Source organism: Triticum aestivum, chromosome 5D, assembly GCF_018294505.1.
Source record: "Triticum aestivum cultivar Chinese Spring chromosome 5D, IWGSC CS RefSeq v2.1, whole genome shotgun sequence".
NCBI lineage: Eukaryota > Viridiplantae > Streptophyta > Magnoliopsida > Poales > Poaceae > Triticum > Triticum aestivum.
The window spans coordinates 519,132,604-519,157,229 of NC_057808.1; the positions used below are offsets into that span (position 1 = coordinate 519,132,604).

Here is a 24,626-nt window from a genome sequence, read left to right on the forward strand (position 1 = left end):
CCGCGAGCTTTGTTACTATAGCTGAATCAGATGGTGTTTCTTCCCCTCTACCTTCTTGTGATCAATTGAGTTTTACCTTTGAGGTTTCACTATTATCAGATTGAATATTATTATGGATTTGAGAACACTTGATGTATGTCTTGCATGGGATACCCGTGGTGACAATAGGGTATTCTGTTGATTCACTTGATGTATGTTTTGGCACTCAACTCGGGGATTCCCGAGGTGACATTGGGGTAATCTATGCGTAGGGGTTGATGCATTTTTTGTCCTTGTTTCTCCGGTAGAAATCTTGGGGCACTCTTTGAGGTTCTTTATGTTGGATTGAATATTATGAATCTGAGGTTGTTTGATGTATATCGTATAATTGACCCACGGATACTTGTGGTGACATTGGAGTATGTAGGTGACATTAGGGTTGATTGATGTGTGTCATATGGTGTTATTTTACTATGAACTCTAGGGCTGTTTGTGACACTTATAGGAATAGCTCAATGGATTGATCGGAAATAATAACTTTGAGATGGTTTTGTACCCTACAAGCAATTTCATCTTATGTTCTTCGCGATAGAAACTTTGGAGTGACTTTTGATGGATGACATTGTGTTTGAGAAATGGCGTCAAAGGACACAAAGTGTCTGAACCACGTAGGCATGGATGATGTTTCGATGGATGACATTGGAGATGCCCTTACACGCCTCCACTCCTCGTGTTGAATCATTCCCCAAACCTTGGGGAAACTCCAACGCAGAGACGCAAACGGACACACTTTTTGTTCATTTTTCGTCTGTATGGTTCACCAATTTGGCCAGTGTCCACTCCAATCTTGGCAGTGCGCCCAATCGGTGACCCATTTGGTCCGCCTCAGTCGTTTTTTGCCAATTTTTTTTTCAATTTTGACATTCTATACATATATCAAATGAAAATAAAAATTGGAACATTGCACATGATTAAAAAAATAAATCACATAGTTTTTATTACAACACAATAAAAAAAATTGCATAGTTTACAACAAATGGATTTAAAATTGTAGCAAAATACGTTGGGAAAAAAGAGCAAATGCATCTATTGGTTTCCTACATGAGTCCACATATGCTCAACCAAATCATTTTGAAATTGAATGAGTTTTCCAATCACGCATTTCTTAATAAAATTGGGTGAACTAAGCATACATTTTCGTCCATACCCACGCTCAGTGTTTTCACCCTAGAAATCCAACCCTTAGTCAAAGAGGCTGTCATCACACTCATCCTCTATGATCATGATGTGCATGATCACACAACATATCATCATCTCCCACATCTTCTGAGTGCTCCGTGTTCTAGCAGGATGCCTAAAAATAGCCCATCAAGATTGGAGCACACCAAAACATGCTCCACATTATTCCTAGCACTCTCTTGTTCTTGGGCAAACCTAACCCTCATCTCTCCTACACGCTTGTCTTGACAATCATGGACCATTGAGGATAAATACCATCAGCTAGGTAGTATCCCTTGTTGTATTGGTGGTCATTGACCTCAAAGTTGACATCTGGGGATTGGCGTACCGAAAGCCCAGCGAACACCTAAGAACGCTGAAGCATGTTGATGTCATTGTGAGAACCTGCCATGCCCAAAAAAGAGTGCCAAATCCAAAGATCTTGTGATGCCAGAGCTTCAAGTATGACCATGCAAGGATTCGAGCAACCTCGGTACATTTCTGATAAAAGGAGAAGCCAACCTTTTCAATGGCATCAGGCTTGTATTTGAAGTAATCATCATACCCCATCAGTCCCTCTCGGAGACGGTTGAACACATGTCTTGCCATGCGGAAGCGTTGACGAAAAAGATTGGGAGGGAATAGTGGGTGACCGAGCTTGAAATAATCGTTGTAGAGTAGGCAATGCCCACTTTCTCTGTTACGATTCAACCCCAGAGCATCGCTCGGGATCGATCCCCTAAACATGGCCGTTTGCTTGAGATGTGCTCATTGACGACCAAAGTAGGAACCACAAATCCCTCATCCTTGAACTCATCGTCGAACGATGAACATACCATGTTGTTGCAAAAACAAAACGCATCCGAGCCATCCACAATTGCTCATTCAGAATGACGAATCCGTACCTTGTGGGCGTGGAGGAGCCTTAACGGACTAGCACCTTGTGGGCGTCGACAGAGGTGGGCGTGGGCGAGTCACGGCTACCGTCCTTGGCCTGTCGCAGCAGGCCTGCCCCAAGCAGGGGCCCTCCGGCGGTGTTCGTGGAAGTAGAGGTGGTACGTTTAGGGCTGCCGGCGCCGCCAGGTTAGGCGTGCCTTATACTACTCTGACGTAGGGAATTGCACAAACCACCATTTATTTGGGCTAGTGTTGCACAAAACACCTATTATATAGGTTTGTTGCGAGAAATACCATATATTGGTGTAATACATTGATGATAGGTCTAATCTAGTGTTTAGAAGGTACGCCTACTGCGCGACGGCTGCAACCTGCAACACTGTCACCCGCACCGTGCAAAACACTCGGTTGTTTTACTCAACAGTTTTGGCTCTGTGAACATGCTGGTCCTCAACATTCATCCCTCGACATTCAGAAAGGGTGAGATAAAAGAACTTCAGAGAGTCAAATACTGCGCACCCATGAAAATAATAGTTGAAAAGGTAACTCGTCAGGATGTAAGCAAAATCTGAATTAAACATCAAACATGTAGGGTGAAAATGGAGTGGAACCGGTTAGAAATGGCATATGCTACACATTTCTCAGCTGCAGGACTAAAGAATCAAGGTGTGAGACAGTTGCTCCCTTCAAGATTGGGCTGTCCTTTGTGTACTGAGTTTGTTCACTAAATTTTAACCGGTAATCTGAATCACAACATTTTTAAACATTGATACGCAGGAGTGTTGCATATGAATATATTTTCAGAAGAGAGAAAATTCGGTTTTAAACCCTGCTGACCAACAAGAACATATATATACTTCCTCCGATTCATATTAATTGATGCTGCTAGTGAAGTTTGTACTAAATTTGTCCTCCTCCGTCCCAAAATAAGTCTTTTAAGAGCAACTTCAACGGGCGACCTATTTCGTCCGCTGGCGTCCGTTTGGGTCGGCGCGGACACAAAAGTCGGCCCAACGCACCGACCCAAACGGACGCGCGTCCGCTTGGCGTCCGCCTGCCGACCCATTCCCGGACTATTTTTGAGCCAAATTTGCGTCGGCGCGGACACGAGACGGATGCGCGCGCGCGCCTTCTTCTGCCTCCGGGCCTGTTGGTCGATGGCAGCCTCCATCATTTCCCACCATCTCCCCCCAAAAAAAGCCTCCCGCGCGCGCTCCCCCCTCCCCCGTCATGGACGACGACCTCGACGCCGCCGCCGGCCTCGCCTCCCTCGCCTCGTTCAGCATGTCGACCGCCCCCTCCGGCAAAGGCAAGCCTCGCCCCCCCGCAAGAACGACTCCGCGTCCAAGCCGAAGAAGACGCTGACGCCCGCACAGCGGGCAAGGGAGTCTGCCAAGAGGAAGGGCCGGAGGCACGCGACGGACCTCGACGCCGCCGCGCAGCAGGAGGTCAGAAACGCCCGTGTCGCGGCGGCAACGAGGGAGGCACTCTACATGCTAGGGTTAAAACCTAGCCAGCATGGCCTCGTCAACGCCGCCGTGGCCGCGGCCAGCACCGGCTCATCCGCGTTCCCTCGGATGGTGCTGCACGACTCGCCCCACGCGTCGGCTTGCACCCCGATGCCCGGCTTCCACGTCTACCCGCAGGCCTCCTGCCTCTCCGAGGAGTGCTTGCCCGAGGTGAGCGTGGTGGCGCCTTCCACGCAAGCGCCCGCGCACATCGACCTCGACGCCACACCGGTGGCCGGTGGCTCGTCATCCGGAGGCGCGAGGAAATGCACGCGGCAGATGCCAGCCGACGAGCTACCGGGCACACGCAACCTGTTCGATGGAATGCCGGCCTCCGGCGACGACGACTACATGCAGAACATGGTCTTCGAGGGTGGTGCACCGGCCGCTGGCTACGATCCCGACGAGACACAAAGCCAGGTGATACGTCTCCAACGTATCTATAATTTTTGATTGCTCCATGCTATATTATCTACTGTTTTGGACATTATTGGGCTTTATTATTCACTTTTATATTATTTTTGGGACTAACCTATTAACCGGAGGCCCAACCCAGAATTGCTGTTTTTTGCCTATTTCAGAGTTTCGCAGAAAAGGAATATCAAACAGAGTCCAAACGGAATGAAACCTTCGGGAACGTGATTTTCAGAACGAACAAGATCCAGGAGACTTGGACCCGACGTCAAGAAATAAAGGAGGAGGCCACGAGGTAGGGGGGCGCGCCTACCCCCCAGGGCGTGCCCTCCACCCTCGTGGGCCCCCTGTTGCTCCACCGACGTACTCCTTCCTCGTATATATACCTACGTACCCCCAAACGATCAGATACGGAGCCGAAAACCTAATTCCACCGCCGAAACCTTCTGTACCCACGAGATCCCATCTTGGGGCCTGTTCCGGAGCTCCGCCGGAGGGGGCATCAATCACGGAGGGCTTCTACATCATCACAATAGCCCCTCCCATGAAGTGTGAGTAGTTTACCTCAGACCTTCGGGTCGATAGTTATTAGCTAGATGGCTTCTTCTCTCTTTTTGGATCTCAATACAATGTTCTCCCCCTCTCTCATGGAGATCTATTCGATGTAACCTTCTTTTACGCTGTGTTTGTTGAGACCGAATGAATTGTGGGTTTATGATCACGATTATCTATGAACAATATTTCAATCTTCTCTGAATTCTTTTATGTATGATTGGTTATCTTTGCAAGTCTCTTCGAATTATCAGTTTGGTTTGGCCGACTAGATTGATCTTTCTTGCAATGGGAGAAGTGCTTAGCTTTGGGTTCAATCTTGCGTTGTCCTTTCCCAGTGACAGTAGGGGCAGCAAGGCACGTATTGTATTGTTGCCATCGAGGATAACAAGATGGTTTTTTTATCATATTGCATGAATTTATCCCTCTACATCATGTCATCTTGCTTAAGGCGTTACTCTGTTTTTATGAACTTAATACTCTAGATGCATGCTGGATAGTGGTCGATGAGTGGAGTAATAGTGGTAGATGCAGGCAGGAGTCGGTCTACTTGTCTCGGACGTGATGCCTATATACATGATCATACCTAGATATTCTCATAACTATGCTCAATTCTGTCAATTGCTCAACAGTAATTTGTTCACCCACCGTAAAATACTTATGCTCTCGAGAGAAGCCACTAGTGAAACCTATGGCCCCCGGGTCTATCTTCATCATATTAGTCTTCCAATACTTAGTTATTTCCTTTGCTTTTTTACTTTGCTTTTATTTTACTTTGCATCTTTATCACAAAAATACCAAAAATATTATCCTATCAGATCTCACTCTCGTAAGTGATCGTGTAGGGATTAACAACCCCTTATCGTGTTGGTTGCGAGGATTTATTTGTTTTGTGTAGGTGCGAGGGACTCGCGCGTAGCCTCCTACTGGATTGATACCTTGGTTCTCAAAAACTGAGGGAAATAATTACGCTACTTTGCTGCATCACCCTTTCCTCTTCAAGGGAAAACCAATGCAGTGCTCAAGTGGTAGCAAGAAGGATTTCTGGCGCCGTTGCTGGGGAGGTCTACGCAAAAGTCAACATACCAAGTACCCATCACAAACCCTTATCTCCCGCATTACATTATTTGCCATTTGCCTCTCGTTTTCCTCTCCCCCACTTCACCCTTGCCGTTTTATTCGCCCTTTTTCCATTCGTCTTTTCGTTTGCCTTGATGTCTTACTTGGCTCGTTTGGTTGAAATAGTTGAGTATTTATTTCTAAACAGAGAAGCTAATATCTATGGATCCTCATCCACTTGCCAATCTTTTTAATAGATCCAATTATGATGAACCATTTCCTAGTGATTTGGATGCACTAGATTATCTTTATAAGGTTTTTCTTGAAATCCGTGAATCTGAAAATTGTGATGAAGTGCTTTATGAAGTGATTCACGATAGATCTTTGAATAAAAAGCATGATTGCAATGATTTTATTATAAATTCTATTGATGTAAAGTATGCTAATAATATGCAAAACCCTAAGCTTGGGGATGCTAGTTTTGCTATGTCCACTACCTGTTGCAATAATCATGATTGGGGAGATTCTTCTTATGATCTTGAAAGTTTATTTAAGCCCCATGATGAATATAAGATTGATAATAGTGTTTGCAATAATATTGAAAGTGGGTTTGGAAGAGTGTCAACTTTAGATCCCACATATTTGGATAATATTCAATCTTACGATTTTTTTGATAAAAGTGGGTTTGGAGAAATCATGACTTTAGTTAATGATAATCCCACTATTTTGGAAGATTGTCAACTTCGCATGCATGTGGATCATGTTGAGAATATGTTATGTGATAGCTATATTATTGAATTTTCTTATGATCCTACATGTAATTATTATGAGAGAGGAAAATATGGTTATAGAAATTTTCATGTTACTAAATTACCTCTCGCTACACTAGTACAAAACAGGGCTTTCGTCACAGGGCAATATTCACATTAGTCCCGGTTCAGTCACGAACCGGGACTAATGTGAGCATTGGTCCCGGTTCGTGCGGCTAAGGCATTAGTCCCGGTTCACCTGGGCCCTTTAGTCCCGATTGGTGCCACGAACCGGGACTAAAGGGTGCAATGCCCATTAGTACCGGTTGGTGGCACCAACCGGGACTAAAGGGTCCTTTAGTCCCGGTTGGTGCCACCAACCGGTACTAATGGGCTTTGAGGCATTAGTACCGGTTCATGGCACGAACCGGTACTAAAGGGCCCATCAAACTCTACCCCCCCTGTGGACCGCCTTTTCAGTTTTAGAAAAAACAAAAGAAAATGATGGAAATATCAAAAAAATAAAATAAAATAAGTTTCCCATGTGATATGTGGTCTAGTTGTTGGGAAAATTAACAAATATGAATTTCGACTTTATTTGCAAAATCTCTCTGGAATTTCTTAAAATGGGCATAACTTTTGCATACGAACTCGGATGAAAAAGTTTTTTATATGAAAAATCATCTACTCGAAAAGTTACATCCGAATTTAACTGGGGAACCCCGTTAAACATTTTCAAAATCCTCAAAAACCTAACAGAAAAAGATACAGGGCTTTTAAGACCTGGAGAGGCAAAAAAATTCAAAAAAATTCAAACTGTGGTCAAACTGTGGTCAAACAATGGTCAAACTAATTATTCTAGAATATTAGTGTTACTAAATAATTATTTTAGTTTTTTTGAATTTGTGTCAAATCTGGTCAAACTGTGGTCAAACAATGGTCAAACTAATTATTCCAGAAATATTAGTGTTACTAAATAATTATTGTTTTTTAAAACAATAGTTTCAAACTCAAACAGTGAAATGTGTCAATTCATGCTCAAGCTAAATTCCTGAGGGTTAATAGAATTGACATCTTACTATTGTCAGGAAAACAACAAGTGCAGACTTGGAAACGAAGGAGAATAGAACCCGAAAGTTAAGCGTGCTCAGGCTGGAGTAGTGAGAGGATGGGTGACCGTCCGGGAAGTTAGATGATTTGGAATGATGAGGGGTGATTAGAGATTAGAGGATAAATTGAGCAGTGATGAGGGGTGGTGATTAGAGATTAGAGGTTAAAATAATTCAGAAATTTGAAAATAAAAAAAAAATAAAAAAAATTCGCAAATTTTTTTTTCAAAAAAAATATCATTAGTAACACCAACCGGGACTAAAGGTGGAGCTCCAGGCTGCGTCCACGTGGACGGCCTTTAGTCCCGGTTCGTGTAAGAACCGGGACTAAAGGGGGGAGGCATTAGTAACGACCCTTTAGTCCCGGTTCAAAAACCGGGACTAAAGGCCCTTACCAACCGGGACAAAAGCCCCCTTTTCTACTAGTGCTATGTTGAGATTGCTATTGTTCCTTTCCGCTTCCTTGCATATGCTAGTTTTTCTTGCTATGATAATTTGTTTTTTCTATAAGATGCCTATGCATAGGAAGTATGTTAGACTTAGATGTGTTTGTCACGTGTTTTATGATGCTCTCTTTGTGCTTCAATTCTTGTCTTTCATGTGAGCATCATTAAAATTATCAATGCCTAGCTAAAAGGCTTTAAAGAAAAGCGCTTGTTGGGAGACAGCCCAATATTTTTCCTTTATGTTTTTCAATAAATATTTGTTATAGCCTTTGGTTAGATGTGTTTTTATGTTTTAATTAGTGTTTGTGCCAAGTTAAACCTATAGGATCTTCTTGGATGATAGTTATTTGATCTTGCTGTAATTTCCAGAAACTTTCTGTTCACGAAAATAATTGTTAAAAAATCACCAGAACGTGCTAAAATACTGATTCCAATTGCTGCTGATCAATAAACAAATTGGCTAGGTCGTCCTATTTTGGCTGATTTTTTGGAGTTCCAGAAGTTTGCGTTAGTTACAGATTACTACAGACTGTTCTGTTTTTGACAGATTCTGTTTTTCGTGTGTTGTTTGCTTATTTTGATGAATCTATGGCTAGTAAAAGAGTTTATAAACCATAGAGAAGTTGGAATACAGTAGGTTTAACACCAATATAAATAAAGAATGAGTTCATTACAGTACCTTGAAGTGGTCTTTTGTTTTCTTTCGCTAACGGAGCTCACGACATTTTCTGCTGAGTTTTGTGTTGTGAAGTTTTCAAGTTTTGGGTGAAAGATTTGATGGATTATGGAACAAGGAGTGGCAAGAGTCTAAGCTTGGGGATGCCCATGGCACCCCCAAGATAATCTAAGGACACCAAAAAGCCAAAGCTTGGGGATGCCCCGGAAGGCATCCCGTCTTTCGTCTACTTCCATCGGTAACTTTACTTGGAGCTATATTTTTATTCACCACATGATATGTGTTTTGCTTGGAGCGTCTTGTATGAATTGAGTCTTTGCTTTTTATTTTACCACAATCATCCTTGCTGTACACACCTTTTGAGAGAGCCATATATGATTTGGAATTTGTTAGAATACTCTATGTGCTTCGCTTATATCTTTTGAGTTATATAGTTTTTGCTCTAGTGCTTCACTTATATCTTTTAGAGCACGGTGGTGGATTTGTTTTATAGAAAATATTGATCTCTCATGCTTCACTTAGATTATTTTGAGAGTCTTAAATAGCATGGTAATTTGCTTGAATAATCCTAATATGCTTGGTATTCAAGATTAGTAAAAACTTTCTTATGAGTGTGTTGAATACTAAGAAAAGTTTGATGCTTGATAATTGTTTTGAGATATAAAGATGGTGATATTAGAGTCATGCTAGTTGAGTAGTTGTGACTTTGAGAGATACTTGTGTTAAAGTTTGTGATTCCCGTAGCATGCACGTATGGTGAACCGTTATGTGATGAAGTCAGAGCATAATTTATTTATTGATTGTCTTCCTTATGAGTGGCGGTTGGGGACGAGCGATGGTCTTTTCCTACCAATCTATCCCCCTAGGAGCATGCGCGTAACACTTTGCTTTGATAACTTGTAGATTTTTGCAATAAGTATATGAGTTCTTTATGACTAATGTTGAGTCCATGGATTATACGCACTCTTCTTCCTTCCACCATTGCTAGCCTCTCTAATACCGCGCACTTTTCGCCGGTATCATACACCCACCATAAACCTTCCTCAAAACAGCCACCATACCTACCTATCATGGCATTTCCATAGCCATTCCGAGATATATTGCCATGCAACTTTCCACCGTTCCGTTTATTATGACACGCTCCATCATTGTCATATTGCTTTGCATGATCATGTAGTTGACATCGTATTTGTGGCAAAGCCACCGTTCATAATTCTTCCATACATGTCACTCTTGATTCATTGCATATCCCGGTACACCGCCGGCGGCATTCATATAGAGTCATATTTTGTTCCAAGTATTGAGTTGTAATTGTTGAGTTGTAAGAAAATAAAAGTGTGATGATCTTCATTTTTAGAGCATTGTCCCAAGTGAGGAAAAGGATGATGGAGACTATGATTCCCCCACAAGTCGGGATGAGACTCCGGACGAAAAAAAAGAGGCCATAAAAAAGGGGAAAGGCCCAAATAAAAAAATGAGAGAAAAAGAGAGAAGGGACAATGTTACTATCCTTTTACCACACTTGTGCTTCAAAGTAGTACCATGATCTTCATGATAGAGAGTCTCTCATTTTGTCACGTTCATATACTAGTGGGAATTTTTCATTATAGAACTTGGCTTGTATATTACAATGATGGGCTTCCTCAAAATGCCCTAGGTCTTCGTGAGCAAGCGAGTTGGATGCACACCCACTTAGTTTCTTTTGTTGAGCTTTCATATACTCATAGCTCTAGTGCATCCATTGCATGGCAATCCCTACTCACTCACATTGATATCTATTGATGGGCATCTCCATAGCCCGTTGATATGCCTAGTTGATGTGAGACTATCTTCTCCTTTTTGTCTTCTCCACAACCACCATTCTATTCCACATATAGTGCTATGTCCATGGCTCACGCTCATGTATTGCGTGAAGATTGAAAAAGTTTGAGAATGTCAAAAGTATGAAACAATTGCTTGGCTTGTCATCGGGGTTGTGCATGATTTAAATACTTTGTGTGGTGAAGATAGAGCATAGCCAGACTATATGATTTTGTAGGGATAACTTTCTTTGGCCATGTTATTTTGAGAAGACATAATTGCTTTGTTAGTATGCTTGCAGTATTATTATTTTTATGTCAATATTAAACTTTTGTCTCGAATCTTTCGGATCTGAATATTCATACCACAATTAAGAAGAATTACATTGAAATTATGCCAAGTAGCACTCCGCATAAAAAATTCTGTTTTTATCATTTACCTACTCGAGGACGAGCAGGAATTAAGCTTGGGGATGCTTGATACGTCTCCAACGTATCTATAATTTTTGATTGCTCCATGCTATATTATCTACTGTTTTGGACATTATTGGGCTTTATTATTCCCTTTTATATTATTTTTGGGACTAACCTATTAACCGGAGGCCCAGCCCAGAATTGCTGTTTTTTGCCTATTTCAGAGTTTCGCAGAAAAGGAATATCAAACGGAGTCCAAACGGAATGAAACCTTCGGGAACGTGATTTTCAGAACGAACAAGATCCAGGAGACTTGGACACTACGTCAAGAAATAAAGGAGGAGGCCACGAGGTAGGGGGGTGCGCCTACCCCCCAAGGCGCGCCCTCCACCCTCGTGGGCCCCCTGTTGCTCCACCGACGTACTCCTTCCTCCTATATATACCTACGTACCCCCAAACGATCAGATACGGAGCCAAAAACCTAATTCCACCGCCGCAACCTTCTGTACCCACGAGATCCCATCTTGGGGCCTGTTCCGGAGCTCCGCCGGAGGGGGCATCGATCACGGAGGGCTTCTACATCATCACCATAGCCCCTCCGATGAAGTGTGAGTAGTTTACCTCAGACCTTCGGGTCCATAGTTATTAGCTAGATGGCTTCTTCTCTCTTTTTGGATCTCAATACAATGTCCCCCCTCTCTCGTGGAGATCTATTCGATGTAATCTTCTTTTGCGGTGTGTTTGTTGAGACCGATGAATTGTGGGTTTATGATCAAGATTATCTATGAACAATATTTGAATCTTCTCTGAATTCTTTTATGTATGATTGGTTATCTTTGCAAGTCTCTTCGAATTATCAGTTTGGTTTGGCCTACTAGATTGATCTTTCTTGCAATGGGAGAAGTGCTTAGCTTTGGGTTCAATCTTGCGGTGTCCTTTCCCAATGATAGTAAGGGCAGCAAGGCACGTATTGTATTGTTGCCATCGAGGATAACAAGATGGGGTTTTTATCATATTGCATGAATTTATCCCTCTACATCATGTCATCTTGCTTAAGGCGTTGCTCTTTTTTATGAACTTAATACTCTAGATGCATGCTGGATAGCGGTCGATGAGTGGAGTAATAGTAGTAGATGCAGGCAGGAGTCGGTCTACTTGTCTCGGACGTGATGCCTATATACATGATCATACCTAGATATTCTCATAACTATTCTCAATTCTGTCAATTGCTCAATAGTAATTTGTTCACCCACCGTAAAATACTTATGCTCTCGAGAGAAGCCACTAGTGAAACCTATGGCCCCCGGGTCTATCTTCATCATATTAGTATTCCAATACTTATTTATTTCCTTTGCTTTTTTACTTTGCTTTTATTTTACTTTGCATCTTTATCACAAAAATACCAAAATTATTATCCTATCATATCTATAAGATCTCACTCTCGTAAGTGACAGTGTAGGGATTGACAACCCCTTATCGCGTTGGTTGCGAGGATTTATTTGTTTTGTGTAGGTGCGAGGGACTCGTGCGTAGCCTCCTACTACATTGATACCTTGGTTCTCAAAAACTAAGGGAAATACTTACGCTACTTTGCTGCATCACCCTTTCCTCTTCAAGGGAAAACCAACGCAGTGCTCAAGAGGTAGCACCAGGATGGCCGAGGGGCGTTCACGCCGTCCACCTTTGATCAAGATCAGGCGGTCTTCATGCGTGATCATGTCGGCCTGGACCTAGACGGCTTCCCACTCGACCATGAGTTTCCGGAGGACTACGGGCAAGAGGAAGAGGACGAGTGCGACATCGAAGGGGAGCCTTTGTTCGAGGACGAGCTCGCCAACCAAGCCACCGGGGCGAAGCCGAAGCGCAAGAGCAAGCGGACCAAGGCATACACGGCGGCCGAGGACAAGCTTCTTTGTGAGTGTTGGAGACACATTGGGCAAGACCCCAAGACGGGCGCCGAACAAAAGCATTCAACTTTTTGGATTCGTGTCCACCGTGAGTTCCATGAGCACAAGAAGTTTCCACCGTACCAAATAGTAAGCACGCGCGGGTGGGTGTCCATTTTGAAGCGATGGAGGGTGATCCAACAAGAGTGCAAAACGTTTTGTGCCACTCTTGAGAGCGGCAAGGCCCGCCCCATGAGCGGCATCAGCATGCAAGACATGGTATGCTAGCAAGCCGCCCTCTTTTGTGTCATTCCGTTTATCCTTGCGTGTTCATTTTGCATACCATTTGCCAATATGCCTGCGTGAAGTACATTTGTAGGCATTTCAAGCTTTGGAGGCATTCAAGGTCCAACACAATGGCAAGTGCTTCAACCTCTCCCATTGCTTTAGGGTCATCAAAGACGAGGAGAAGTTCAAGGCGCAATATGCCGCACTCAAGTCGCGTGGGGGGAAGCAAGCCGTGGAGGAGGTTGGGGACGGCGAGAAGGCACGACCGCGGGGGAAGACCAACTCCAAGAAGGAGGACAAGCGGGATGCGGCTCGAACGCCTTGATCGCAAGCTTGGAGGGCATGATGAGTAAGAAGAACTTAAGGGAGGAGGAGCGCCGGCGTTACAAAGAAGAGCAAATGAACGCCTTCATGGAGATTCAAAGGAGGAGGTTTAAGATGGACGCGGAGAAGCAAGCCAAGATGCTTGAGGTGGAGGCGGAGAAGCAAGCCAAGATGCTAGAGATCGAGGCCGCCAACGCCAAGACCAAGGCGAAAGAATTGGCTCTCACGAGCATGATGACCGAGGTGAAGATCATGAAGGTGGATCTCAACACCGTGTCGCCGAGGAAGAGGCCGTGGTTCGAGAAGATGCAGGCCGACATGCTCAAGTTCGACGACTGTTCTATGGCGGCGAGCGCCATCTTTTTTTGTATGCCGACAGGTGTGCTGGCATGACCACGGGGCCGTGATGGCGTGGTCGAACTCAAGTCCCACCCCTTTTGTGTGTGCTGGCATGTGTGCCGGCCGCTGGTGGGTGCGCCGGCATGAACTGTGTGGTGATATTTTGAAGCCGACATTGTATGCCGGCGCTGGCATGGTGCCGGCATGAGACATGGCCGCTGGCATGATTGATGGACGCGGGCCCTTTTTAAAAATTGCGTGCGGACATGAAATGAGTCGGCGCGTTGGGCGCACAGCCGACCCAAATCTAAAACAGGGCGGACGCCGGGCGGGCGGCCGACCCAAACGGACAAAAGCGCCGTCCGTTTGGGTGGGCTGTTGAAGTTGCTTCAAACTTAATATAAATTTGTACTAGAACTAGTATAAAATTGAGACATTTATTTTAAAATGGAGAGAACACATTAGAGTTGTGTCCTTCGATTTGGACCGGAGGGAGCAGGTAAAATTGCCTGCCAGGTACTTTTGGCAAAAAAAGGCATAATATATCATATTCACGGAAACGTGCAGAAATTGCTAACAAACAGATGCACCATTTGCAGTTTTATACTACTAAGACGCATCCATTCCGTAACAAAGATGAGGTATTACATTTTTATGTCGCTTCTACCACACATTTTTTAGAGCAACACTGAGCGAGAATCACCACCGAGACATCATACAATGAAGAATGAACCAAGGGTTAAACAGACGCACTGGCATAATATAGCTACGGAGAGGATAACTGACTGACATTACTGCGACAAAATCCAGCCGGCTACGGCTCTAATTTAGAACTTAGACCTACGTAAATACTAGTACTACTACTGCCTGCTTGCTGCTGGGATTGGGAATGCCAAATTCATGCAGCACACAACCAACTGATGATCCTATCTGTCATCTGTCAAGCCGCCGCAGTCGGGGCCTGGAAGAGAGGCACATACTGTCCATCGGCGTCGGAGGAGTGTGCGTGGTCCCAAAGCCTGACGATCTCGACGGGGACGACGCTGGTGGAGCCACCATGGTACCTGATCCGGACTTCGTGGGGGATTTCTCGAGGCTGCCCGAGCTGAAGGACGACATGGACGGTGGCGAGGTCGGGCGCCGTGAAGCAGGCCGGGTCGATCTCGCGCACGAACCCGAACCTGGCGCAGTTGGCGCCGATCTCCTTCTCCGTGCGCTGCTCGACGGGGTAGTCCCGCAGCGCGACGTGGGCGATGTAGTCGTTCCGGGCGCGGGAGCAGTTGCTGGTCTCCCCCTCGCGCACCAGCTTCACGGTGGCGCCGTCGAGCTCGAACGGCTGCCGGCGCATGGCCGCCTCCCGGTCGTCGGGCGTGCGGAAGCGCACCGTCGCGTCGGCGCCGTGGCCGGGGGGAAGGAGCTCGAAGCTCTGAGGGAGGTCGAGCGCCAGGGTCCGGAAGACTCGGCGGATGAAGGCGCCCGGGTCGGCGCGGCACGGGGCCGTCGCCGGGGTGATGTACGCGTACGCGAAGCGCTTCGCGAAGTAGACCATCTCGGGAGGGGAAGGAGGCATGTAGATGGAGATGCATTCTGGGCGGGACGTGCGCGTCTCCGTCGGCGGAGTGACCAGGCGGACCGCGGTCGCGGCCGCGGGGACACCGAAGGACTTGAAAGAATGGTAGAAGGCCGGGCGGTCGGTGGGGATCTCCAACGCCGTCGCGCCCTCCGGCATCAAGGGATAGGACATCTTGATGGTGAAGCGGTGGAAAAGGAGCAGTGGATACCAGTGAGGTTGGGAGGAGTGGGAAGAAGGAGTGGACTGCAACTTGTCGATGAACTTGGGGGGAAGATGGGTCATGGGTGGTCTTTTTAAGGGCATGGATCAACACGAAGACGGGAGGTGGTTGGTCGTACGACGTGAGGCCAACTCCAGCCGAAATCACTAATTAAGGAGTACTCGTTGCAAAGAACACTCCACCTTCCCAGGTCACGACAAGTGGTGCATATGCAGCGCGTCACTTGTCGCAACCTGAGAGTTTTCCCTTTTTTCGTAGACCTGTTTATTCAAAACGTTTTATCTCTTAAACCGTGCGTCCAAATCTCAAACCGTTTTCATCATTGGATTTCTCGCGTCGAGATCTTGAAAACTAGATCCCATGTTGATAGGTTTTGACGAACTATTTTTTATTAAAAAAACGGACGAAAAAACCAAACCGGGAGCACGGTTTTTTTTCCTTTCTGAAAGAGGCACGCCCGTGCCTCTCGCGAAATCACAACCGCGCCTCTCGTGGAAGCAACACCGTGACTCTCGTGGAAGGAAAAAAAAACATAAAACGCACTTTTTTCCCTTTCCGAATGAGGCACGCCCGTGACGCCCGAATGAGGCACGCCCGTGACTCTCGCAAAATGAAGGAAATATGCCCTAGAGGCAATAATAAAGTTATTATTTATTTCCTTATATCATGATAAATGTTTATTATTCATGCTAGAATTGTATTAACCGGAAACATAATACTTGTGTGAATACATAGACAAACAGAGTGTCACTAGTATGCCTCTACTTGACTAGCTCGTTGATCAAAGATGGTTATGTTTCCTAGCCATAGACATGAGTTGTCATTTGATTAACGGGATCACATCATTAGGAGAATGATGTGATTGACTTGACCCATTCCGTTACCTTAGCACTCGATCGTTTAGTATGTTGCTATTGCTTTCTTCATGACTTATACATGTTCCTATGACTATGAGATTATGGAACTCCCGTTTACCGGAGGAACACTTTGTGTGCTACCAAACGTCACAACGTAACTGGGTGATTATAAAGGTGCTCTACAGGTGTCTCCGAAGGTACTTGTTGGGTTGGTGTATTTCGAGATTAGGATTTGTCACTCCGATTATCGGAGAGGTATCTCTGGGCCCTCTCGGTAATGCACATCACTTAAGCTTTGCAAGCATTGCAACTAATGAGTTAGTTGTGGGATGATGTATTATGGAACGAGTAAAGAGACTTGCCGGTAACGAGATTGAACTAGGTATTGAGATACCGACGATCGAATCTCGGGCAAGTAACATACCAATGACAAAGGGAACAACGTATGTTGTTATGCGGTCTAACCGATAAAGATCTTCGTAGAATATGTGGGAGCCAATATGAGCATCCAGGTTCCGCTATTGGTTATTGACCGGAGACGTGTCTCGGTCATGTCTACATAGTTCTCGAACTCGTAGGGTCCGCACGCTTAACGTTTCGATGATAGTTATATTATGAGTTTATATGTTTTGATGTACCGAAGGTTGTTCGGAGTCCCGGATGTGATCACGGACATGACGAGGAGTCTCGAAATGGTCGAGACATGAAGATTGATATATTGGAAGCCTGTATTTGGATATCGGAAGTGTTCCGGGTGAAATTGGTATTTTACCGGAGTACCGAGGGGTTGCCTGAACCCCCGGGGGCTTAATGGGCCATACTGGGCCTTCGTGGAGAAGAGGAGAGGCGGCCAGGGCAGGGCCGCACGCCCCTCCCCTTAGTCCGAATAGGACAAGGAGAGGGGGGTGGCGCCCCCCCTTTCCTTCCTCTCTCCCTCCTCTTTCCCCCTCCACTCCTAATCCAACTAGGAAAAGGGAGGGAGTCCTACTCCCGGTGGGAGTAGGACTCCACCTGGCGCGCCCCTCCTGGCCGGCCGCACCTCCCCCCTTGCTCCTTTATGTACGGGGGCAGGGGGGCACCCTAGAGACACAACAATTGGTCGTTTGATCTTTTAGCCGTGTGCGGTGCCCCCCTCCACCATAGTCCACCTCGATAATACTGTAGCGGTGCTTAGGCGAAGCCCTGCGTCGGTAGAACATCATCATAGTCACCACGCCATCGTGCTGACGAAACTCTCCCTCAACACTCGGCTGGATCGGAGTTCGAGGGACGTCATCGGGCAGAACGTGTGCTGAACTCAGAGATGCCGTGCGTTCGGTACTTGATCGGTCGGATCATGAAGACGTATGACTACATCAACCGCGTTGTGCTAACGCTTCCGCTTTCGGTCTACGAGGGTACGTGGAAATACTCTCCCCTCTCGTTGCTATGCATCACCATGATCTTGCGTGTGCGTAGGATTTTTTTGTAATTACTACGTTCCCCAATAGTGGTATCAGAGCCTGGTTTTATGCGTTGATGTTATATGCACGAGTAGGACACAAGTGAGTTGTGGGCGATATAAGTCATACTGCTTACCAGCATGTCATACTTTGGTTCAGCGGTATTGTTGGATGAAGCGGCCCGGACCGACATTACACGTACGCTTATGCGAGACTGGTTCTACCGACGTGCTTTGCACACAGGTGGCTGGCGGGTGTCAGTTTCTCCAACTTTAGTTGAACCGAGTGTGGCTACGCCCGGTCCTTGCGAAGGTTAAAACATCACCAACTTGACAAACTATCGTTGTGGTTTTGATGCGTAGGTAAGAACGGTTCTTGCTAAGCCCGTAGCAGCCACGTAAAATTTGCAACAACAAAGTAGATGACGTCTAACTTGTTTTTGCAGGGCATGTTATGATGTGATATGGTCAAGACATGATGCTAAATTTTATTGTATGAGATGATCATGTTTTGTAACCGAGTTATCGGCAACTGGCAGGAGCCATATGGTTGTCGCTTTATTCTATGCAATGCAATCGCCCTGTAATGCTTTACTTTATCACTAAGCGGTAGCGATAGTCGTAGAAGCATTAGATTGGCGAGACGACAACGATGCTACGATGGAGATCAATGTGTCGCGCCGGTGACGATGGTGATCATGACGGTGCTTCAGAGATGGAGATCACAAGCACAAGATGATGATGGCCATATCATATCACTTATATTGATTGCATGTGATGTTTATCTTTTATGCATCTTATCTTGCTTTGATTGACGGTAGCATTATAAGATGATCTCTCACTAAATTATCAAGGTATAAGTGTTCTCCCTGAGTATGCACCGTTGCGAAAGTTCTTCGTGCTGAGACACCACGTGATGATCGGGTGTCATAGGCTCTACGTTCAAATACAACGGGTGCAAAACAGTTGCACACGCGGAATACTCAGGTTAAACTTGACGAGCCTAGCATATAACAGATATGGCCTCGGAACACTGAGACCGAAAGGTCGAGCGTGAATCATATAGTAGATATGATCAACATAGTGATGTTCACCGTTGAAACTACTCCATCTCACGTGATGATCGGACATGGTTTAGTTGATATGGATCACGTGATCACTTAGAGGATTAGAGGGATGTCTATCTAAGTGGGAGTTCTTAAGTAATATTGTCGGAGTAAATGACCACGGGTAGCCTAACCGACTCCCCCTGGCTCTTCAAAAATTATCGGGCCGATCGAGCCTTCAAGCACCCAAAGCACAGGGCCGCCTTCCCCTGGCCGGCTATCTCACAGGCCGACTACTGGAAGGCAGCCCGACCCTGAAACTCTCCTGAAGAAAGCCACAAGAAGGCCGACTCCAAGAAGCCGGCCACAAGAAGACCGACTCCACGATGCCGGCCACAAGAGGGCTGGCTCCCGGAAAGCGGCCAAGATTGCACCCTCAAGGACTGCACCCACATAACGGTGACGAGACGGGGCGTGGCTACAGTAAAGCCTGCCACCCCCGAATCCCGGAGCACGCATGGCCACAGTGCGCCGTACGGGTCGGCCATCCCCCGTCTGGCGCGGCACTGTTGCCATGTTGACCATGACGCCACCCACGATAGGCTGTCAGTACGGCCCGCGGGCGGTGGGCCCCTTCAGCCAGAGAGACACTTGAAGGTGGCCAAGCCCCCCAGTCGGCCTGGGGTGTAGCCGGCTCCCAATAGCCGGCTACCTTACTCCCTTGAAGTATGTGCATCATTAAGGAGACAAGATGAGGTAAGACTACAGTGAGAGTCCGCCAGACGACGACACTGTAGCCATGCTTACCTCGGCAAAGCCCTCGTCATCAGGGGCGAGGCTACAGTAACCAGCCGCCGGCAAGACCCCCAGGCGGTGGGGCCGGCCTGTCGGCCAAGAGGCCGGCAGCCGGTGGGACCCACCAGTCGGCGGGCCCCAGCGGCCGGCGGAGAAGCCGGCGGGTACAGACACTGACGGCCTGGACCCGCATCCAGCCGGATTACCATTGTACCCCTGGGGGGTAGGCCTCTATAAACCCCCTAGGGCACCCATGCAAAGGGTTGATCTCTTAGAGTTTTAGACACCATATAGAGAGAAGAGGAGAGCTAGCCTTCCTCTTCTTCTTCCTCTAGCCAAACAGCTCAAGGAGCCACTTGTAGCCACTTGTGTTGATCTAGTGAGCATGCGGAGACCCCGCAGAGTAGGACTAGGGGTGTTATCTCCACGGAGAGCCCCGAACCTGGGTAAGATTCGCCGGCATGCATGTCTTCGCCTTATCCCGTTTCCAGGCACCGGCGATGTCTTACTGGCTCCCACAATGATAAGCCACCCGTTGGCATATGTCGAACCTACCATCCGACATTTGGCGCCCACCGTGGGGCCAGGTGCACCGTCGTCCGGAGACCTGTTCTGGACGGGAACCCATTTCCTTCCCAGCGAGCGTAGCCAGCCCGGCAAGCCCGATGGCGCTTGCCCCGACGCGCTGCAAGGCGTCGACGATGCCTGCGCGGCGATTTGCCTCGCCAATCTTCTTGGCGAGGCTCGCATCTCCGACGAGCCTGCGTCCGACGCAGGCACAGATTGCCCCGAGAGCCGCCTCGTCAGCCTCCTCGACCAGCTTCACGTCTCCAGCGAGCCTGCTGTGGATTTGAGTCGGTCGGCTCCACCGACCCGATGCTTGTCGACTCTGACACGGCATCGCTGGACGCCTTCCCACCAACGTGGTGATCATCGACGACCCTCTTCCTCGAGCCGACAGTGGCGGCAGCACTATCACTGAGGTGCTGGTCATCAGCCATGGCGCCACCTCAGGCGAGAACGCCCACGACGCCCTACAAGCGGCGCTACACGACCTGTCCACCCCCATCTCGGCCGACGCCGACACCGAGACACTGGAGGCACGCCGCCTTGCCCTCATCGCGGAGGGCCAGAAGATAGCATCCCTGAGACGCCTCACTGAGGCTCACCAGCGCGAAGTCGACCGCGCCGCCTTTGCTCCTGGCGGGCCGAGCCGAGCCGGCATCGTTAAGAAGCGCGGCGCGGCCATCGCCAGCATGCTCAGACCGCCCAGTTTACGCCACGTCACTCGAGAACCTGCGTGCCACTCAGGCGGCCGTAGACGAGCTGAACGGGCTGGTGGCGGCGCTGAAAGTCCTCCCCCACGCCGAGAGCACGGCGCGACATCCCGGACGCCGACTGCAAGCGGCGCCCGCGCGAGAAAAGACAAGGAGCCGGCTGCTAGCCGCAGTCGGACTCGGCTCACCATCGAGCGCGACACAGAAGTCCGCCCCCGAGTTGTGGAACAACAAGGCAATCCGCCTCCTCCCCCGCCTCGTGGGGAGAGATATCCCACCCCGCCGCCTGTTACGCATCTGACTCTTGGCGACCGACTAGGCCACCGCGAAGGAGTCGGCGAGAATGACGCCCGCCACCGGATCGATCGCCTAGCGCGATCCCTGGCGCTAGAAGAAGAAGATGATGTCGGCCCACCTTGCTTTGGCCCCCGGATCCGCGACGAGCCCTTCCCCAAAGGGTTCTCACTCCCAAGAGACACGCCAAAATACAACGGCTCCATGAAGCCGGAAGACTGGTTGATCGATTACTCCACCGCAGTCAGCATAGCAAACGGCAACAGGCGCGTTGCCGTGAAGTACGTCCCGCTCATGCTTCAAGGCACGACACGCACCTGGTTGAATAGCCTAAAGCCCTACAGCATCAACAGCTTGCTAGACTTCACGGAAGTCTTCATCCGCAATTTCACCAGCACATACAAGCGGCCTCCGAAGCCCCGCCAGCTTTCCTCGTGCGTCCAAGGGCCCAGCGAATCAACTCGCGACTACCTCACGCGTTGGGCCGAGCTCCGCAACTCCTGCGAAGGGGTGCACGAGGTTCAAGCCATAGAGTACTTCACCGCCGGGTGCCGAGAGGGCACCCTCCTCAAGCACCGACTCCTCTGCGACGAGCCGACTACACTCGACGAGCTGCTGATCATAGCAGACAAGTACGCCACGGCCGACTCTTCAATGGAGACTGAGCTTCGAGTGGATGCCTCAGGAAAGGTGCTCGTTCTGGCTCCCAAGACGCCTGTCGGTGACTCCAATCGACGACCGCACCCAAACAACCACAAGCGCAAGGCCCCTATGCCGCCTTCCACCAGTCGGCAAGTAGCCACAGTCGAAGACGAACAACCCTAAGGGCGGCCCATGCCCAAGAAGCAGAAGGGCGGCAGGCCGGCTTTCTCCTACGAGCAAACCCTTGATGCCCCCTGCAAGTTCCACAGCGGCGCGAAGCAGTCCAACCATACAACTCGGAAGTGTCATTGGCTCACGCGAATCTCCAAAGGCGAAGGGCTGGTGCCGCCTCCGCCTGCTGGCCAGCCACCTCCAGCCCCTCAGCAGCCGGCTGCTCGACCAGCAGTCGGAGCCATTCAAGACGAGTTCCCGGACGAGCATGCCGCCTACGTCGTCTTTACAAGCCAAACTGAGGACAGACGCAGTCGGCGCCGACAACAGCAAGAAGTCAACGCGGTCGCCTCTAACAGCCTAGAGTTTATGCATTGGTCTGAGAAGCCTATCAGCTGGAGCCGGGCCGATCAGCCAGAGGTGATGCCGTCTCCCAGCTCTTATGCATTGGTGTTGGACGCCACCCTCGCGACAGAAAGGCGAGCTGCCCGTTTCTCCCGAGTACTGATTGACGGTGGGAGCAGCATCAACATACTGTACCGTGACACCATGGAGAAGCTGAACATCAAGACGAAGCAACTCATGCCAAGCCGGACTGTGTTCCATGGCATCGTACCCGGCCTGTCCTGCTCACCAATCGGCAAGATCAAGATAGATGTTCTCTTCGGAGACAAGGATCACTTCTGCCGAGAAGCAGTCTGGTTTGAAGTGGTGGATCTAGAGAGCCCTTACCACGCGTTGCTTGTCCGACCTGCCCTGGCCAAGTTCATGGCTGTGCCCCACTACGCCTACCTCAAGATGAAGATGCCTAGTTCAAAGGGGATCATCACCATAGCCAGAGACTACAAGAAATCCTCTGAGTGTGCTGCAGCCAGCAGTCGGCTGGCCGAGTCCCTCGTGATGGCTGAAGAAAAAAAGATGCTGGACTGAGTCGCGGCCATGGCCGGCAAGCAGCTGGCCCTGTCCCCTGAACCCAAGGAATATGATGCTCAAGGCTCCTTCCAGCCGGCCAAGGAAACAAAGAAGATACCTCTGGACCCAGAGAACCCGGAGAGGTTTGCCGTCATTGGAGCAAACCTGGACAGCAAATAGGAAGGCGAGCTCGTCGATTTCCTCCGTGAGAATCGGGACATCTTTGCATGGTCCCCAAAGGACATGCCGGGGGTTCCGAAGGATTTCGCCGAGCACAAGCTACACGTCCGAGCAGACGCAAAACCAGTCAAACAACCTCTCCGCCGACTGTCGGAGGAGAAGAAATCGCCCGGCTTCTAGCAGCCGGCTTCATTATGGAGGTGTTTTTTCCAGAATGGCTTGCCAACCCGGTCCTTGTATTGAAGAGAAACAATAAATGGCGCATGTGTATGATTATACCAGCCTCAACAAAGCCTGCCCCAAAGATCCGTTTGCCTTACCTCGAATCGATCAAGTGATAGACTCCACAGCCGGATGCGAGCTGTTGAGTTTCTTGGATGCTTACTCAGGCTACCATCAGATCAAGTTGGATCCAGCCGACCGCCTGAAGACCGCCTTCATCACACCATTCGGAGCTTTCTGCTACCTGACTATGACATTCGGCTTGAGAAATGCCGGTGCCACTTTTCAGCGTTGCATGCAGAAGTGCCTCCTCAAGCAACTCGGCAGAAATGCCCACGTCTATGTAGACGATATTGTGGTGAAGACGGAGAAGCGCGGCACCCTGCTGGAAGACCTCAGAGAAACATTCGACAACTTGCGCCAGTTTCTGATCAAGCTCAACCCTGAGAAATGCGTGTTCGGAGTACCAGCCGGCCAGCTTCTAGGCTCTTGGTCTCCGAACGCGGCATCGAGTGCAACCCAGTGAAGATCAAGGCCATAGAGAGAATGGAGATTCCTACCAAGCTGCGAGACGTCCAAAAGTTACCGGGTGCTTGGCCTCCCTGAACCGCTTCATCAGCCGGCCAGGAGAGAAGGCTCTCCCCCTGTACCGACTCATGAAAAATTCGACCCACTTCGAGTGGAACGACCAAGCAGACCAAGCTTTTCACGAGTTGAAGAAGATGCTGACCACGCCACCTCTCTTGGCGGCGCCGACTGAGAAAGAGCCCATGCTCCTTTACATTGCCGTGACTAGCTGAGTAGTCAGCACAGTTATTGTGGTCCAACGCCCAGAAGAAGGCCGGGCTCAGTTAGTCCAGAGGCCGGTGTATTATTTGAGCGAAGTACTGTCCACCTCGAAGCAGAACTACCCGCACTACCAGAAGATGTGCTATGGAGTATACTTCGCCGCAAAGAAGCTGAAGCCCTACTTTCAAGAGCACCCCGTCACGGTCGTATGTACTGCCCCGCTTGCCGAGATCATAGGCAGCCGGGATGCATCCGGCCGGGTGGCCAAGTGGGCCATTGCGCTGGCTCCTTACACGATCTTCTACCAGCCTCGCACCGCCATCAAGTCCCAAGCATTGGCCGACTTCCTTGTCGACTGGGCCGAGACCCAGTACCTACCGCCGGCTCCCGACTCCACTCATTGGCGGATGCACTTCGATGGATCCAAGATGCGCACCGGCTTGGGATCCGACATCGTCCTCACCTCTCCCAAGGGCGACAAAATCAAATACACATTGCAAATTCATTTTGCCACCTCCAACAATGTGGCCGAGTACGAGGCGCTCATACA

General features: G+C 48.6%; 1 protein-coding gene across 1 annotated transcript; it reads left to right on the forward strand.

The window, feature by feature from the left end:
* Positions 1–3,713: 3,713 nt before the first annotated feature.
* LOC123125925 (uncharacterized) lies at positions 3,714–12,730 on the forward strand (the record flags this gene model as incomplete). Its single annotated transcript, XM_044546363.1, has 2 exons — positions 3,714–4,022; positions 12,473–12,730. Coding segments are annotated over exons 1-2 (567 nt in total), but the record flags the coding sequence as incomplete, so codon positions are not given.
* Between the last annotated feature and the right edge of the window lie 11,896 nt (positions 12,731–24,626).